At 44.1% G+C, this 17,257-nt stretch overlaps 1 protein-coding gene across 3 annotated transcripts in view; it reads left to right on the forward strand.

The window, feature by feature from the left end:
* Positions 1-16,877, forward strand: part of PLAG1 (PLAG1 zinc finger) — a 52,832-nt gene extending 35,955 nt beyond the window's left edge. For 2 of the 3 annotated variants that reach the window (XM_075416127.1, XM_075416128.1), the window contains 3 exons: positions 5,981-6,080; positions 9,745-10,103; positions 10,697-16,877. In XM_075416127.1, coding sequence (XP_075272242.1) covers positions 9,862-10,103; positions 10,697-11,960 — 1,506 coding nt within the window. In that variant the 5' untranslated portion in view covers positions 5,981-6,080; positions 9,745-9,861 and the 3' untranslated portion in view covers positions 11,961-16,877. The remainder of the gene's footprint in view (positions 1-5,980; positions 6,081-9,744; positions 10,104-10,696) is intronic. The other variant, XM_075416129.1, reaches the window with a different exon arrangement.
* Positions 16,878-17,257: the final 380 nt, after the last annotated feature.

The raw sequence follows: 17,257 nt of genomic DNA on the forward strand, positions 1-17,257 counted from the left end.
ACACAGTAGGTATTAGTAATGTGCTCTCACTAACAGTAGACTACAGCGGTTGCCTGCTTTTAGCTTCAGTGCTTATGTTAATTCATTATGTTCTAGATGTTAGCTGGTTTCCCCAAGGGGTGAAGTCTTATGTGTTATTATCTCTAAGTCACTTATGTTTATACCTAAGATCGCTGGATAAATATTTTCACTGTTTCGCCCACATCATTCCAGTTTCCTGCAGCAACTTTCTCGGGCAGTTCTTCTGCTGCATGCTTGGATTTGGTTGTGTCTTCCCGCAGCCTGCATGTGCTCTTGCTGGTCTCCAACCATGCTCCCTCGGCTGCCCCTCTCTCCTGCAGGCTAGAGCTTGAGTCCGTGGAGAAGGATTTCTCTGAACTCATCTGCCTGCTATAAGAAGTCCCGAAGTTCAAGATAGGATAAATACAGCCTTGTATATATTAAAAAAAAAACCCAAACCCAAACTATCTGTTCTTTTCTAATTAGTTTGTATATGGGTAAGTGGTCCCCTTACATGAAATGCTGCTGTATGGTAGGGCCAGTGCCTACATCTTTGAATGGCTATTTACAATAACCCTTGTCCAAAAATGCAAAAGGCCAAGGGGCTTTACCCACCTCTCAATGCCACCTCGTCCTCCCAGCGCCTCAGCACAGACCCCTTTGTCTTTTCCCATCTCTCTGTCAGCTGGTGAGGGAAGAGGAGCTGTAAAGAGGCCGGCCAATTCCTGGCTGCTGTCAGGCAGTGTACCTGCTGGCTCTCCTTCTCGCTGCGCGCCGTGGCTGGAGGCAGGGCTCCGGAGCTCCATGTCTGTCCCTCCTGCCGCTCGGCAGTGCCGTCTTTACGGACAGTCGTGCCAGGTGTCTTCTGTGCTTAGGGGAGAAACGTGTGCATACATGCTCCTTGCTGTTCAAATCTCTTTCAAATTACACAATAAAGCAGAGCGCGAGATCCTCCTGGCCTAGGCAGGCTCCCTGGTCAAGCCCACCTCCTGGGTGACAGTCTCACCCCAGCAATGCCTGTTGTTCCTCCTTCTTGTCCTCCAGAATCAGAGCTGCAGCTTGAGCTTCCATATGTAGGAGGACTCAGGCCACAGCTAGACACCTCCCTTCGTTGTCCCCTCTGGCCCCATCCAGCCACATACAAACAGGGGAGAATCAGCATCTTCCTACCGAAGACAGGTTTCTCCTCCTAAACGTGGGCAAAGGTGAACAGGCTTCACTGGCTGGCTGCTTTAAAGAGTGATGTTCAAAGAAATGCAGATCAGATGGCCTGCCAAAAACAAAGAGTTGACCTAGACCCCTGCGTCAGCCGCAAGACTGATTTTAGTTCGACATGGAGAAAGGCACCCCCAGAAGTCATCAATGCTTCAACATTCTTGCCAGTTAAGCACGTATTTTTCTTACCTGCTTGACTATTTCCATTGGTGGGATCTACTTCTCCAGCTGAGATCCTCCCTTACTGGAAGTTAATTCTCTGTGAGAGGAACCTGTGGAAGCTGCGGGTTGGCAGCTAGACCCTCTGCTACCTGCAGCTCCTCTGAGATGAGGCTTCTGCTGCAAGAAGTCCAGCATTTTTCTACAGTCAGTCAGACATACCGCTCGCTCTGGGGCCGGTGCAGGTGTGCGGTAGGCATGCTGATCCTTGGTGATCCGGGAGGGATGGCTGAGCCTTGCAGGGCTGCGGGTCCCAGCGTGCTGTGCTGGAGCGGTGCGGGCCCTCAGCGCCTTCCAACAGCCGTCCCAGCAGAGGTGTCGGAAGGAAGGCAGGAAGGAGGGTTAAATCTGCACCGCCACAAACCGACCTGCCCTGTGAGAGGCTGGTGTGTCAGCCCACAGCACGCAGAGAGCAGGAGGAGGCCAAGTGGTGCTCCTTCTTCGGTTGCCTGAACCCAGGGGTAGAGTCCTTCATCTGCAGGAGCTCTGGCGACGTTTGCACAGTTCCAACAGCCCCGGCTGAGCAGCGCAGACGTGGTGAGATTTGTAGTTCAGTTCTGCTGCTCTGCAGTGGAGGTGCTTTCTGACTGTCACTTTGGCTCTTCTGAACCGCAGCGAGTGGCTGTGCTGACTGTCTCTTGCTGATGCTTCCTCCAGCTCCGCTCCCCCGCTGCTCGGAGAGAGCAGGGTTCCTCTGTCAGTACTTCTTAGAAATGAGCCCTGACTAATTTCAGGAATTGAAGCTAGATTCACTGTTCCGTATACAAGCCGCAATGACAGATACTGTCTAATTAGACTAATAGTCACCTGATACAGAAAAGAAGAAAAATGGTTACTTACGCTACAGTAATTATGGCTCTTCCAGGCACGTTCTCTGTAGAGGCACCACAACTGATCTCTTGTCCTTTGCTCTGAAGGAGTCTTTACTGCTGGCAGACCCCAGAGAGGTTAGACTGAGGCATCCTGAGCTTAGTTTGCTCCATTACTGCCCTGGGCAGCAGCAGCTCCTGGCTTCCTTGGGCTGCACGTGTTCATCCTCCTACTTCCCAAACCAGGATGCCAGTCTGCGTTCCAGCTTTCCAGTCCTCACGCCGCTCTCCGAGCTAGGACATCAGCTCTTGCCTGCGCATTTCTCTCCCGTGGCCCCGCTCCCTTTCATCAGACCTTGCCCCCTCCTTCTTGTCGGCAGCTAAAACCCTGCGGCGGGAGCAGAGGTTTGGGAGCAGCAGAGCGACAGCGGCTGGGCAGGAGGGAGGCTGCCGCGTCCCCGAGCAGCGTGTCGGTGGCAGTGCCGCGGGCCATGGCTCTTGCGCCACGGCGCGAGTGAAGAGCGGCACTGGGAGGTGCTGCGGCCGCCTCAGGCGTGCGGCGAGGTGCATGGCACAGCTCGGGGCCCTCTGCCTCATGCTGCTGTCGGGAGCGTTGGGAGGCTTCAGGGGCACGGCCTGGATGGACGTTGCTGTCTTCAGAGCGCTTGGTCCGGTGCGTGCGAGTACACGCGCACCTGGGATCTGCGTGGACAGCTCTGCTTACAGGGTCGCACTTTCCGTAGGGTAAGTAACCGCTTTTCCTTTTGTTTCCTTGAAGAAACATCCAAAACCCGGGATGACTCTGTAACATTATTAAATCCGTAATCAGCTCCACCATTATTGTGACTCTGATGTTTCTAGGACCCTTCCTCTGGTTTAAACTGACTCATTGCAGGAACTGAAGCTAGATTCACTGTGCTGTATGCAAGGTGCAGTGACAGATGCGATGCTCTCAACACTGTTCTCGTTGGTACTCTCTTAATTTGAAAGAAAATAACCATGGCAGTGGTGCTTTCCTTCACTGTGCTTGAACCTCTTAAGAAAAGTAAGAAATGCAAGTTAGGAGGAGGATTATTGGTTGTATTCGTGTAATGTCTTCATTATCCTTTCAGTATAAATATCAAATAATGTTTTAAAACATTTTCAAGGGAAACTGTTTTTTTCAGATTTTGAAAGATGAACTGTGAATTTTGAAAAAAGTATGTTACTCTTTTAATACTAAAAACAGGAGTGAATGATTTAGCGTAGGGTTTGGGGGCACTTTTTTTTTTAATTATCTGACTCCATAGATGGTAGAAATTCAAATACTGTCTAACCTGGAATTATCTGGATGTTAGGAAAGTTAGTAAAATTAGTGCCTCATGGATACTGGAAGATCTGGTAAATTCTAGGAATTGTAATCTGACAAATTATAGAAGTCGTATTTTGTTACCTAGTTCCCAAGTGGGTTTTGGGCATGTGCAGGTGACAATGCTTTCTGCAGTGTAAAGCTTCTCTACTTCATGTGGAGAATAATTTGAGCTTTATTATTCATTAAAAATTGTTCCTAAATCATCTAGTTGAGATGAAGACTTAGTAACACTTTAAGCAGTTATGAGAAGAATGGATCATCTTTGTTTAGTATTCTGCCTCAGCAGAGATTTTCTAGCACCAAAAGCTACTGAGAAAGGTGATCTAAAAATCAGTATTATCATGGACAACTTCTGCATTCTGTGCATAAGAAAAAGTTTTTTGTGCAATAGCAGATTTATTGTTGCAAAGTGTAGGATTTTTTTTATTTTCTGTTTTCACTTAATGCTGTCAAATGTAGCAATTTTTTTCATTATTCATACAAACTTATTCCCTTTTGTGTGCATGTTGTTAAGCTCTTTGCTTAATAATGGTCTTACAGAAGTTGATATCCTGGCTAATTGTAGGTATAGCATTGCCCTCATCTGGAGCCACTGCATTGTGATTTTGCCATATTCATAAGGTAATGAATAAGAGTACCTGACCTTCCTCCTTCATTCTCTTCAGCATTTGAGCTACATCTGGTGTTTATCATGCTTATTTACTTGTTCCAGTTGCTTCATTTTCCCCTGATACAATAATCTGTCCATGCCTCTAATGGCCCGCCTCTGAGGGCATCTGCTTTTTGCTAGAGCGACTTCAGATATGTGGCGAGAATTGAGTACCACAAGCATTTAAGAGAAAGTGTTGAATGCTGTTGAGAGCACATTATAATATTTTAGATAGAATTTGGGGGATTTTTTCGAACAGGAAATAGTCTGTAAATACAATAGTGATCCACAAGGACTTAGTCCATTACATTTATGTGGCTGTCTTAAATAATGTCTACTTACTGTGAGCTGCTTTGGTAGAAACATCTGGATAATGAAGCTCTTCCTTTCTGCTGCCGTAGTGGAAGTTGTTGAGCTAGGCATCGCAGGGTAACTAATTCGTAAATGTCTTGCTAGGACAGGGAGTGAAGGGTCGTCAGCATTTTCTCCTTGAAACAAGGTGACTTGGGGACATCCAAAGGAGGAGGTGAGGGTTGTGACCTCTCTCTTGCTCGTTAGTTGAAAACGAAGCTTTCACTTTTTCTTTGGGTCCTGGAGCTCTTTCTACCACCTCCCTGTACATACAAAGCCCCAAATAAATGCTCCTCAGCTGTCCGCAAGCTTCACTCAGTTGCTGTGAAGCGCTTTTGCCTTTGATAGGTGTTGAAGAACGGTGGTTTGCTCACGTTCATGCTTACCAGCAGAAGAGGCTGGGGCTGTGCGAAGCTGGGCTTCGTACCGAAATGAAGAGTACTGGAACAAATGGGAAGTGAGAAGGGAAAATAGTTTGTGTGGGGAACGGCGGGAATGTTACATTGCTCCAGGGCTCCTGCCAAATCCTTTCAGCCTGCTGTGCCACGTGGGGTATCTGCGCTGTGCAGGGCTTTGCCCTTACATATCTGGAAGAGTTGGAGGGGATAAACCTGCCCGTTACAATGAGGCGCTGAACATGTTTTCCGCGTGTACCTGTGTCATCCAGGTGGCCTTCTATCAAGAGATGGAAGATGTGCTACAGATTTACAGAAGGATGGTGGCAGGGAAAAGGGAGATACAAGGGAAATTCCAGAAGGGCCCTCTGGATTTGCTCAGGCACACCTAGACTTGCCCTCTATTGGGATTTACCTGTAGCATGTACATCATTAAAAGGCTTTATTATTTTTTTAAAAATTAATTTTATTTTCCTTTGCAGGTCACCTTTTAAGCTGCTATTTCCTGTATAATTAAGCAGAATGAAGGCATTAGGTTCTAGTAAAGTTGGGCCTAATCCAGAAATCTTCTCTTATTCAGTCTTTTCTGAGTAAGAAACTCAAGTCTGGGCCCAGCATTTTACGTGTTTCACTGTTACTTCTAAATTATTTGTGGTCTGTGGAATTTTTTTTGTTTTGTTTTTAACTTTATTGAAAACTCCTTTGCTTTTGTCTAATTTTATCTCTTTATGTGTTACTATCCGGCATAGCGTTAGTTGAAATGATGTAAGTATACCGCAAATTGAAGTGCATAATTGCTACTGATAATGCAAGAACGATTGATTCCTACGGTTTATAATTAACAGTACATAATGTTCTGTGCATGGGTTGGATCTATCCCTTTTAACTTTTCCTTTTCGATTCTTCCCAACCCCTGGTCTTGCCGCATCCCAGCCTTTCTGAATATACTGGTTTCGCTGGAGTCTAGTCCATTCTTCCTTTTGTTTTTCAGACCAGTAAAAATGGGAAGTACTGGATTCTGGTTTCCTCCAAGAAGAGTCAGCGGAACTGGTTAAGACCAAAATCTGAGGACTTTAGTGGGCAAACATCAGGTGTGCATTGAACAGAGGCTGCTTTAATCCTGCTTTTAAGTATATGCTTCTTTAAAAATAGTATTATATATGAGCTTTTGTGTAATGTGTTTGTTATATTTGATACTGCATATAATCATTCATCCTGCAGTTGTGAAAGCACCAATAAGAATGAGGATTTTAAGTGATAATAATGTTGAGACACAAAACAGGCATTATTACTCATAAAATTCTTTCAGCTGGTCTTTGGAAAGTGTAATATTTGAGGATCAGTGTTTTTTTAAGTTTTATCTCCATTGCTCAGTCTGTATATCCACAAGAAAAAAAGGAAGTGGTTATTTGCTATTCAGAGATCAATACTGAAATTCTTGATTGCCTCATCTGTTGAGAAATGCTATTGAGATTATAGTGCATATGTGTTTTTTTTTAATAAAACGCTGTTGTTGTCAAAGATTGGATCCACACTATATTTGTTCTAATGATGCATTTTTAAGGACCCTTAAACACAGTTCAAAGTCAGCTTAATTAGTTTTGATCATAGAGGAACAAAACCTGAATTCTTCATCTGTGTGAACGTTCTGAGTTACATATGGTACAGCAACTGGGTTACCTGAAGTTTTGGAGAAGGAAACAGCAGTGTTATATTGGCCTGAACATAGGATGGGCTCCAGCCTGAGGTGCGATCCTTGCCTTGGGAACAGGAGCGAGGAGTTGTCAGAGCTGTGAATTTAACAGTTAAGCCTCACATGCAGTTGCACTGCTTTTGGCCTCGCATCAGACCCTGCGTATGACCCTTCTGCATGGCCTGGTATCCTACATCTCCCCAGCCTGGTGCACGTTCAGCTGCTTCCCACTTGCCCCTGGCATTACCAGCTCACCCCGTGTCCTCGGATGTTCCCGACGCCTGCGCAGCGCTCCCCGCACCTCCCTGGCCCCACAGCTCCATCCTAGCATCCCCACATCCCCCAGAACCAGCCCGTTGTCCCTCCCCGTGGCTGCTCACCCTCTGTCCCCGCAGCCTGCCAGCCGTGCCTGGCTTCCCTTGTCGCTGGCTGGGCACGGAGGCCGCTCGCTGCTGAGCTCCGCACCCAGCATGGTCACACGAACAAGGCTCCCGGGCAGCAGACTGGAGGTGAGGGTCTCTTCGCCCTTTGCCACTGGTACTGCCTGCCCCGCTCAGGCTAGCTGTGCCTTTGGCAGGGAGGACAGAGGGGCTGTAGTCCTTTCTTGCTCCTTGAGACCCTTGGTGCCTTGGCCATGCAGTGGGGGCCACGGCTGCTGCGCTGACAGCTCTCGGGTCTCACGTACGTGCCCGTGGGGTATAGATACACCCTGGGTAAGCATAGAGTGGGTTGGATTTTTTTTTCTCCCCCAGAACTTCATTTGTGAGGAGAGATTAGGCTAAAACAAGATTTCATTCTATATTCAGGCCAATATGCATAGAAGACCAGTTGGTTCATTTCTAGGAAAGTACAATTAATTTTATTACCTGATTCTAATTAAAATATATGTTGAAAAATCTACCAGTCCACACATTTATCAGAACTTTGGTGTGAATCAGACCTTCCTTTTGATTACATTAAAGTCTTTGGAACTGGTCTTCATTTACTTCTATTGCAGAAACAGTTTGGTCTCAGGTCTCCAAACAACTGTTTCATTTTTTCACTTACGAACTAGAAAGCTGCTTATGAAACAGAAACTAAAATTAAGCTGATTCTTTGAAGACCTGTCCATGTTCCCACTCATGGAATTGATGTCTCTTCATCCCGTGAGTCGGAACGGGTCAGAGACAAAGCTGAAATGATAAGAGTCCTTAAAGAAACACCTTTTCTGTCACTGGGTGTCTTTAAAGAGGTTAGTGGTTCCATGTAAAATCTGAGGGAGTAAAGGTGGCCTTACAAAACTTCTTGCTTAAAGAAAGTAGTGCAGCTTAACCTGCCATTCAAGGACCATAGGGTTGAAAGGCAGCAGTTTCCATCTCGGTGTGCCAGTGTTTCTCTCCTCTTGTAAAGACAAGGGAGGAGTTTTCGTTTCCCGTGGAAGTCTCAGTTTGAAGCTTTCATAAAATGCAGACACTGAAGAGGGGCACCCCCTTCTCCCTATCCCTGCCCACCCCCCCCCCCACCCCACCCCCCCCACCCCCACATTGAGAAAACCACAGGCTCTCCTTCCTCCCCGCTTTCTCCAGGGCACTGTTCCTTATTGCCCCCGCTGCTCGCCGCTCCCCTCTGGGCGGCTGGCTCCCGCCATCTCTGCTGGGCCTCAACAGGGGCGACAGGACAGCCGAGACAGGGCCCAGGCCGCGTCCGCGCTGCCTGGCCTCCCCCGCTGCCAGTGGGGACCAGTCCCTTCTGCTGGGGAGGTGACGTTCGGCTGGAGCAGCTGCAGCCTGGTGCTGCCCGCCCGGCTCCACCTGTCCCGGCAGCTGCTGGCTCCCCTGCCCCGCTGCCGCCCGACCAGCCCCCGGCCTGGCCACTGCCCCGGTGCCGGCGGGCCCCGCTGCCCCTCACGCAGCTGCCCCGTCACAGGCTGGAGGGACGGCAGCTGTGAGATGCGACACCCCGGGCCGGGGGAGTGTTGCCGCTTTTGAGGGAGAAAGGCCAAATTTGGGGGCTTTCCCGCCCTGCCCAACAGTAGTATTGAGTGCCGTCCTCCTGCCATCCTCCTCCTCACCCCCGGCCCTTCCTGCAACGAGTAGCGCTGGATTTTGGTATCTAAAGTAGCAATTGCGCTCCAGTGATGAAAAAACGCCGCCGGCCACCCCTGACAAAGGAGGGCCGGTGCATCCCCTGTAATGGCAGACACCCAGTTGCTACTGTACGTTACCAGACGATGAGTTTAGAGCTGTTCGCTCGCGAGACGGACGCGAGCGTCACACACCTCCCTTAGCTGAAAGCCTCTGGTTTGATTTGCGGTGCGCCATGCCCCGGCAGGACTAAGGGCCGCTGTCCTGAGGTGGCCCAAATCTCGCCACTTACAGCCCCCACGTCTTGCAGGATAGCGTGGGGAGCATGAGGGGCTCCAGCGCTGGGCTAATAAAACCCTAATCTAGCTGATCTGTCCCTAACCCGTGGGCTTTCTGTCGTTGGTACGTCCAGTCTCTGTTAGCAGGGGGTAAGTTTACGGGACGGTTTCACCTGGCGTTAGCAGTCACCGACAGCGCGTAGGTTTTGCTGGAGTAGGTGGTTAGATGTGCAGCCATCACGGCGAGGAGGTTCGCGCGAGAACGTGAGCTTTGCCCTCCCAGCCTCTCGTGCAGGGTTTCACACATTTCCAGGCTCATGGATTTTCACTTTGGTAACTGTGTGTGCATGCGTGTGTGTGCCTGCGCAAACATCACGGGCAGGGCTTCAGCCCCTTTGAAATGCGAAGCTGCCAAAAGCCATTTGGGTAGATGGGCTCTTTGCCTGATGCCTCCCGCGGTCTGAGGGAACCTTTGCTGGTCTCCATCAGTGCCCACAGGGAGAGTGGAGAGGTGTGATTTCAGGGCATATGTGGATCTGTTCATCCTGAGCAATGCATTTTAAGAGTTACAGCAAATAGTGTAAAAAAACCTACAGGTATTACATTAGACCAGCTGAACCTAATTTTATTTTTAAGTTTTATTCAGAAGCATCACATAGCAAGTAAACTTCAAAATCTAAGTTTAGTTACAAACTAGTTGTTTCTTATTTTTTTTTTCCAGTCCCCTTTTGCTTTCTTTTACGACCACATGAAACTTGAGAAGCCATCTAAAGCTAAATCATTTAGTGGAGTTGGGCAATTCCCAAGTGTCCAACAAGAAGGCCTGGTTTAGGCTGCGATGGCCACTGTCATTCCTGGTGATTTGTCAGAAGTAAGAGATACCCAGAAAGTCCCTTCAGGGAAACGTAAGCGTGGTGAAACCAAACCAAGAAAAAACTTTCCTTGCCAACTGTGTGACAAGGCCTTTAACAGTGTTGAGAAATTAAAGGTTCACTCATACTCTCACACAGGAGAGAGGCCCTACAAGTGCACACAACAAGACTGCACCAAGGCCTTTGTTTCTAAGTACAAATTACTAAGGTATTAAACTCTATTTATCTTTCAGATTATATTATCTATTTTATGTTGGCCGTGTTAAGCCGTGTAAAAGTATATATTTGTGTACACCTTCAGCTGATTGCAGAGAGGATGTGTTAATTAAAGTAGCCATTGGATTGTTTCTAGAATTCTAAATTACCTAAGTTTGCAAGCTAATGTCTTTGATTTTGTTTCTTAATTTGTTTTCTGCTTTTGTTTTCTGTTTGTTTGTTTGTTGTTTTGTTTTCTTTTTAAATGAGCGTAGAATTTTCATTTGTATAAGGAATTGTCACGAGAAAAAAGAATATGGACTGAAAATTTTTTGGCTATGGACTTTTACACGAGTACTTTCATACTTGCCCATATACCCCTGTTACAGTAGCTAAAACCCACCCAAACTAAAGTGTCGATTTAAGAGAAATGGCTCGCATTTTGCTATATTTAAATTTGTCAAACTGTCTTTGTAGTGTCATGCTTTCAGTTAAAAGGTTCTGTTGCAAAGCAGCCCTTAGTGTAGTATTTAGCTGCCATTAAAAAATGAGCACGTGTGTTTTTTGATCAAAATAATTACTTACAGAATATATCTGTGTTTAAAGGCATATGGCTACTCATTCTCCTGAGAAAACCCACAAGTGTAATTATTGTGAGAAAATGTTTCACCGAAAAGATCACCTAAAGAATCACCTACATACACACAATCCCAACAAAGAGGCCTTTAAGTGTGAAGAATGTGGAAAGAACTACAATACCAAGCTTGGGTTCAAACGTCACTTGGCTTTGCATGCCGCAACAAGCGGTGACCTCACCTGTAAGGTATGTTTGCAGACTTTTGAAAGCACAGGAGTGCTGCTGGAGCACCTAAAAACTCACGCAGGCAAGTCATCGGGTGGAGTGAAGGAGAAAAAACACCAGTGTGAACACTGTGATCGTCGGTTCTACACCCGAAAGGATGTCCGTAGACACATGGTAGTGCACACTGGAAGAAAGGACTTCCTCTGTCAGTACTGTGCACAGAGATTCGGGCGGAAGGATCACCTCACGCGCCACATGAAGAAAAGTCACAACCAAGAACTTTTGAAGGTCAAAACAGAGCCCATGGACCTTCTAGATCCCTTTACCTGCAATGTTTCTGTGCCTATTAAGGATGAGCTGCTTCCAGTGATGTCTTTACCTTCCAGTGAACTGACATCAAAGCCATTTACAAACACTTTGCAATTAAATCTCTACAACACTCAGATTCAGTCCATGCAGAGTTCTGCATCTGCACACCAAATGGTTGCCACGTCATTACCATTGGGAATGCCTTGTCCAATAGATATGGAGTCTGTCCACCCTTCTCACCAGCTATCGTTGAAATATCCGCTCGGTACTACCTCATACGCAATTTCTATGCCTGAAAAAGAACAGCCATTGAAAGGGGAAATCGAAAGTTACTTAATGGAGTTGCAAAGTGGTATGCCTTCTTCATCCCAGGATTCTCAAGCATCTTCGTCAAAACTAGGGCTGGATCCACAAGTAGGGCCACTAGATGATGGGTCTGGGGAGGTTTCCCTTTCCAAGGGCTCCGTTCCTATTAGCGAACCTCTAAACACCCCATCATTGGACTTTTCTCAGCTGTTCAACTTCATACCTGTAAATGGCCCTCCCTATAATCCTTCTGTTTCGGTGGGAAACCTCGGAATGAGTTACACGCAAGAGGAGGCACATTCTTCTATGACTCAGCTTCCGCCACAAACCCAGGATCCGCAAGATCCTAGCAATAGTATAGGTCTTGGGTCTCTGCACTCGTTGTCAGCAGCTTTCACAAGCAGTCTAAGCACAACCACCACCCTACCGCGATTTCATCAAGCTTTCCAGTAGGATGTACAAAGCTGGCTTGTTACTGTCTATTTGTAGAAATGCCTTAGGTGACCATTTTTAACTTAGTGCCTACTACAAGACATTATAAATTCTCTGCTTTTGTACAGTACCAATCTCATGAAGCCAGTAAGAAATTTAAATTAACTTTTTTAAAATGTTTTGAAAGTGTTTATTCTCAGCTGTGTTTACTTTGTTGTTTTTTTTTTTTAAAAAAACAGTCTCATTGTATTGTTTTCATTTTCACTGCCAATTGACGCATTTAAAATGTTCAGTAGAAAGTCATCCCAAGCAAACTCTCAACACTCATCCCTTTTTTTAAAACTTTTTCAACCATGCCAGCTATTCTGTTTTATTGATGTCAGTGGTAGGACGACCACTTTTACCTTTTAATATATATTAGTACTTGCAAAGCATCCAGTTAAAATACGTATCACAAAGGTTCCTGAAGATTTGGGAAAAACACTCTCCAGTCCCTTTCCAAACAGATCCTCTTCCCGGACGGTGACACATCTGATCTGTTCTGTAATGACAAATCTAAATTTTTTAAAATGAATATAGAATTCAGATTTTTCTGAAAGCTTGTGTGTGTATATATGGAAGTCCATATATACACATGTACATATATATAGCATTTTGACTTGTATTGAAGTCATTATAAAAGGTGTTAAGAATTTTGCCATTTTCTGGCTTAAATTTCTGTGGCCTGTTACGGATAACGGAAGAAAAAAATTTAGCGTAATTCTCTAAAATCATGGCTGAACAGAATTTCGACAGAGAATCTCTGCTTGCCTAAATGACAAATGTTTCAAGTTGAATTTGGAACTGTGTTGTTGTGCTTTCATGACTCTGGTAGAGGGAAACAGGCGAAATGAATGGCTGATCTTGAAATATAAAAGTGTTGTATTTAGTAATGCAGAATATTTTGTCGCAGTTTTTGTTTTAATTCTTAACTTGCTGTTTTTTTCTCTTTAGTAGCATAGAAAGAGTACTGCATAGGAATCTTCCAGTAGCGTGTTCACATTTGTAGGCATCAGTCTTCTCCCAGCTGCCACCGCCGAAGGGTGGATCCAGTCCAGCCAGAAAGTGTGTATCTATTTTCAGTTCAAAGCTAGCGTGCAGTCAGAGAGTGAATGTAAATTTGCAAATACCAGGTTTTGGTTTTTTTTTTTTTTTTTTTTATTGGAATGATCTTTTCAGTTGTGTTACATGGTGTGTTATGTCCTCCTAAGCAACAAGTTAGATGTTAATCACACTTTCTACACCTGGGTACTTGGTTAGGGACTTTTTGCCCGTTGCCAAGATTTAAAGACAGGACTCTTAGGAGTGAAGTAAAAGCATATTGCTTACACCACTTTTACCTAATGCAATATATTCTATTCCCCAACCCCTAATAACCAAAAGAGGAAAAAAAAAACAACACCCAACCCTGTGATGCATGAAAGCAAACTGTATTTGCTGTAATTCAACAATAACATTCTTTTCCTTGTCATTTTTGTACAAGGAATTAAAAAATAGAAATCACGTACATTAATATGTCTCAAACAATAATGAGGTTTCGTACAAGGTTTTAAGTGGTTAAACTAAATATACTTCACAGAAACAAAAGTTGCTCCCATTTAAGGAGCTCGTGCTCCGGATGTTTTATCAGTAGCTCCTACTTTTTTTTTAACTCTAGGAGCAATATGCAGGTGTAGTTTTACTATTTTATACATATGTGTATTTAAATTTTATTACTGAAAGATAACATTTTTATAATGTGTTTGTGTTCCAAAGGCATTAAAATAAGGATGTATTAATAAGGAAAATACCTTCTGAAATTCTGCAAACTACTCCTAGATTTTGGGTTTAGGAGCACGTTATCTCAAAGTGGGCTTTTAGCTCTGCTTCATGACTGCTTCCTCTGGTTTCTGTGAAACAGATTGCTCGCTTACTTAACATCTTCAGTTGAATGATTTGTTCAATATTGCTTTTTTTCTCGTCACCTTTCTAAAGGAAAGAAAAACATAGATGAACAGAGCACAAGGCGAATGCAACCGAATGTAACACTAGTTTAACTCAGCAACTGCAACACATTTAGGAAGAACTCGTGTTTATTCTCAATCTTTTAAATCGATCTCAGACGGAGATAAATGGGCTCGATTCGTCCAGTGGGCCGTGCGCCGCGTGGAGCCAAGCATCCGCAGCTCGCCCTGCGGCAGAGGAGAGCTGCGAGTGCTCAGCGTCCCTCTGGCGCACGCGTTTCCAATCCGCAGCGACTGTTTCCTCAGTCTCAGTTGCCAACTAAACTCGATTAACAAATGGAAACCCACCAGACACTTTGCCAACACCCATTTCTTAGCGCATAGCCAGACTCCTTACTACTGTGTTCGTGCCTTAGCTTCCTGAAAAGGGATTGACATTTCACTTTGGAGTTAGACGTACATTTCACTTGAGAAATAGGGACCTCAGACAAGATATTGAACCTCATTCGGGCAGGGTTTCTGTGGGTGGCTGCGCCGAGCGCGTTTGCCGCTGAGCTAGGATGTACGGTAACGTGGAAGCAGACTGACACCGTAAGCAATGCCACCGCCGCCGGAGCGCTTCTGAATGTCGCTTAGGCAGAGTCGATATTGGCCACTACTGAAACGTCAGTTTTTAAACCCTGTTTTCTCGATTTCACAAGGATTCTCGGCGGGAGGGGGGAGGGCTGGCTGATCATGCACCACTCTTTGTGCAACTTCTAGTAAGGTGTTTGGTTTGGTTTTTTTTTTAAATATATATATTTTTGTGTACTTGTTGCTTGTGCTTTATTTAGTAGTAAATTGTGGGATAGAGTGATTTATTGTTAATTTGGCAGTAGCGGTTTTTAAAAACCATATACTGACTGAAACATGAGCCAGAGCTGATTGCTTTATTAAGCTAATAATGAATGTTAAGAGTACATATTTTCAGGATCATTTGCCTAGTGAGCTAAACATGTATTATAGGCCAATATTTTTTAAAATAAAGCTTGGTCAACCTCTATGTTACACATATTACAAGATATAGCACTTTCAAAAAGAAAACCTAAACCTTTTAAGAAAATTTCTTACAGGTTATGCTTTTTATTATAAAACCTTATATTATAATTTGTTTCAAGTGCCATTAGATTACATATATGTAGGCCTTTGGTATAATGCTTTGTGTACAAAATGGTAGACATTGTAATTTTAAACAGGTACATTTTTACAGTGTTTTCTTATCAATTTGCTATATTGCACAGAACCAGTGTGTCTTTCGTAAGGGTTTTACAATGGTTTTTACTAGGTTTACATGTTTCAAACTACACTGTCTTCTGCTGCCATTTTGAATACCAGTCAAAAAAAGTTAGGAGTTTGTCCTCACCAGTTGCAAACTGTGTCCTCTGGAGTTCTGGATGGTAAACTATGGCAAAAACATTTAACATGCAGTATTTTAATACAGATTTTTTTTATCATTTCCTGTCATCGCTATGCTGCTGTCTGGAGTTAACTTAGGGCCTGATCCTGCATCTGTAAAAGTCGAGGGGAGCAGGATTGCATCCTTGGTTGTCTGTCTCATACACTGGTTTAGCAGCTCATCCTGTATTCTTCTCAGTCTAGAGATAAGCCTCTGAAATAAATGTACTTCTCTGGTATGTAGTAAACCGTGTAGGCTTAGCTGCCCATCCTGCCTCCTCCCAGTGTACAGTTAAAACCACAGCCTGCTTAGCATCACGCTCAGCGTACCGGTAACGCCACAGTAGTCCAAAATGTGTTTGGATAGTCCCAAAGCTTTTATGCGAGAAGGGTGTCTTACTTTTGTTGGAAGGCAGTGTCTTTTGATAACAGTTATCTAGCCCTGGAAGTGACACAGAACTATTGCTAATCATATTAAACACTTTTCAGTATAAGCTTCAGTGGTACAGTTGAACCAGAGTGAATGTTTATCTCCTCAGAAACACTCCTGCAATATTGTTATATTGGATCATGCTGCTAATGTAACTTGGGATACAACTCCTCTCATGGTGCTACAAACCTCCCTGTCTCATTCAGATGTATTTTTACCCATAGAAAAAAAGGACTATACTAGACCTATAGTTGTATGATATATTTTTATACTGTGACTTAATTTGTCATTAATGAACTTTGTGCAACACCACAATGTATTCATAAGCACTTGCAAAAGTAAAATTTTGGACATGCAAATTTAAACGCTGACAAGCCCAGCTCTTGTTCACAAAAATAGGTGACTGCTAGTTAAAATTAAATGTGGGCTTTCTATATGGTGTGCAGTGAAGAACATACTATATATTACTAGAAGCCTCTGAATATAGACAAAAACTGGGAAGAGTATATTGGGGAATGATGACACAGCCAGACCTGACTCAGATTGCTGAAATTTTATTTTTAGCTAGTGGAAGAATTGTTTGGACTTTTGTGCTAAAATGTTTTAATGATAAAAGTTTTGAGTCAAAAATAGAGAAAAAAAAAAGAACACAGAAAACCCTGCATTCCAGACTGAATTTGTATATGTTTCTTGCATTTAAAATTTGCTATCCTGTGATATGGGAAATCGAGTTGCTTATCATGTATATGTACTTTAAAATGTATTCACAAACTACTGTTGTATTTGTATAAAATATAGACAAAAAGATTGCATATATATTTTTGTGTATAAGCTCTGTAAAATAGCAATCACATTATGAAGCTGCAGCAGAACTTCATTTTAAACATTCACATCCAAAGAAACAGACTATTTATTGTCCACATACCCTGATTCTAAAATATACCTTGCTGCTATTAAACAATAGTGCTGCAGCTTCTTGTGGCCTACAGTGTTATGTTTGCTGTACAAAAATATGTGAACTCCACAAAATATATCAATAAAATTACAGAATGGTTTTAGTTAATGAATAACTTACGCCTGGCATTTCAATAGATAAGCTTGATCTGCATGTTTGGGATTACAATGAGTAAGTAGGGAATACATCCAGTTTTGCTGGGTGTAGTTACTCTGGGTTTGCAAAGGTATAACTGTCTTTCTAATTTCTGACTGGTAAAATGTCAGCTTTTCAGAAAATCTTAAAGCAGAAGTATCTGCGTTTCGTGATTTCGCCAAGGAACAAAATGGATGGTGCTGCTGTGTCTGTGAGAAGACCGATCCGAACTGAAGGAAGTAACGGAGTTTGCCATCACATTGCACTTTGAAATGCTGAGAGACCCTGGAAGGTGAGTTTGGGGTTTCCGTAGCAGTGCCGCTCGTTTGGGAGGCGTAGGTGAGTGATTCTCCAGCACTTCAGATCCATGCACGTAGATTGG

This window comes from Opisthocomus hoazin, chromosome 3 (assembly GCF_030867145.1).
Source record: "Opisthocomus hoazin isolate bOpiHoa1 chromosome 3, bOpiHoa1.hap1, whole genome shotgun sequence".
NCBI classification, from domain to species: Eukaryota; Metazoa; Chordata; class Aves; order Opisthocomiformes; family Opisthocomidae; genus Opisthocomus; species Opisthocomus hoazin.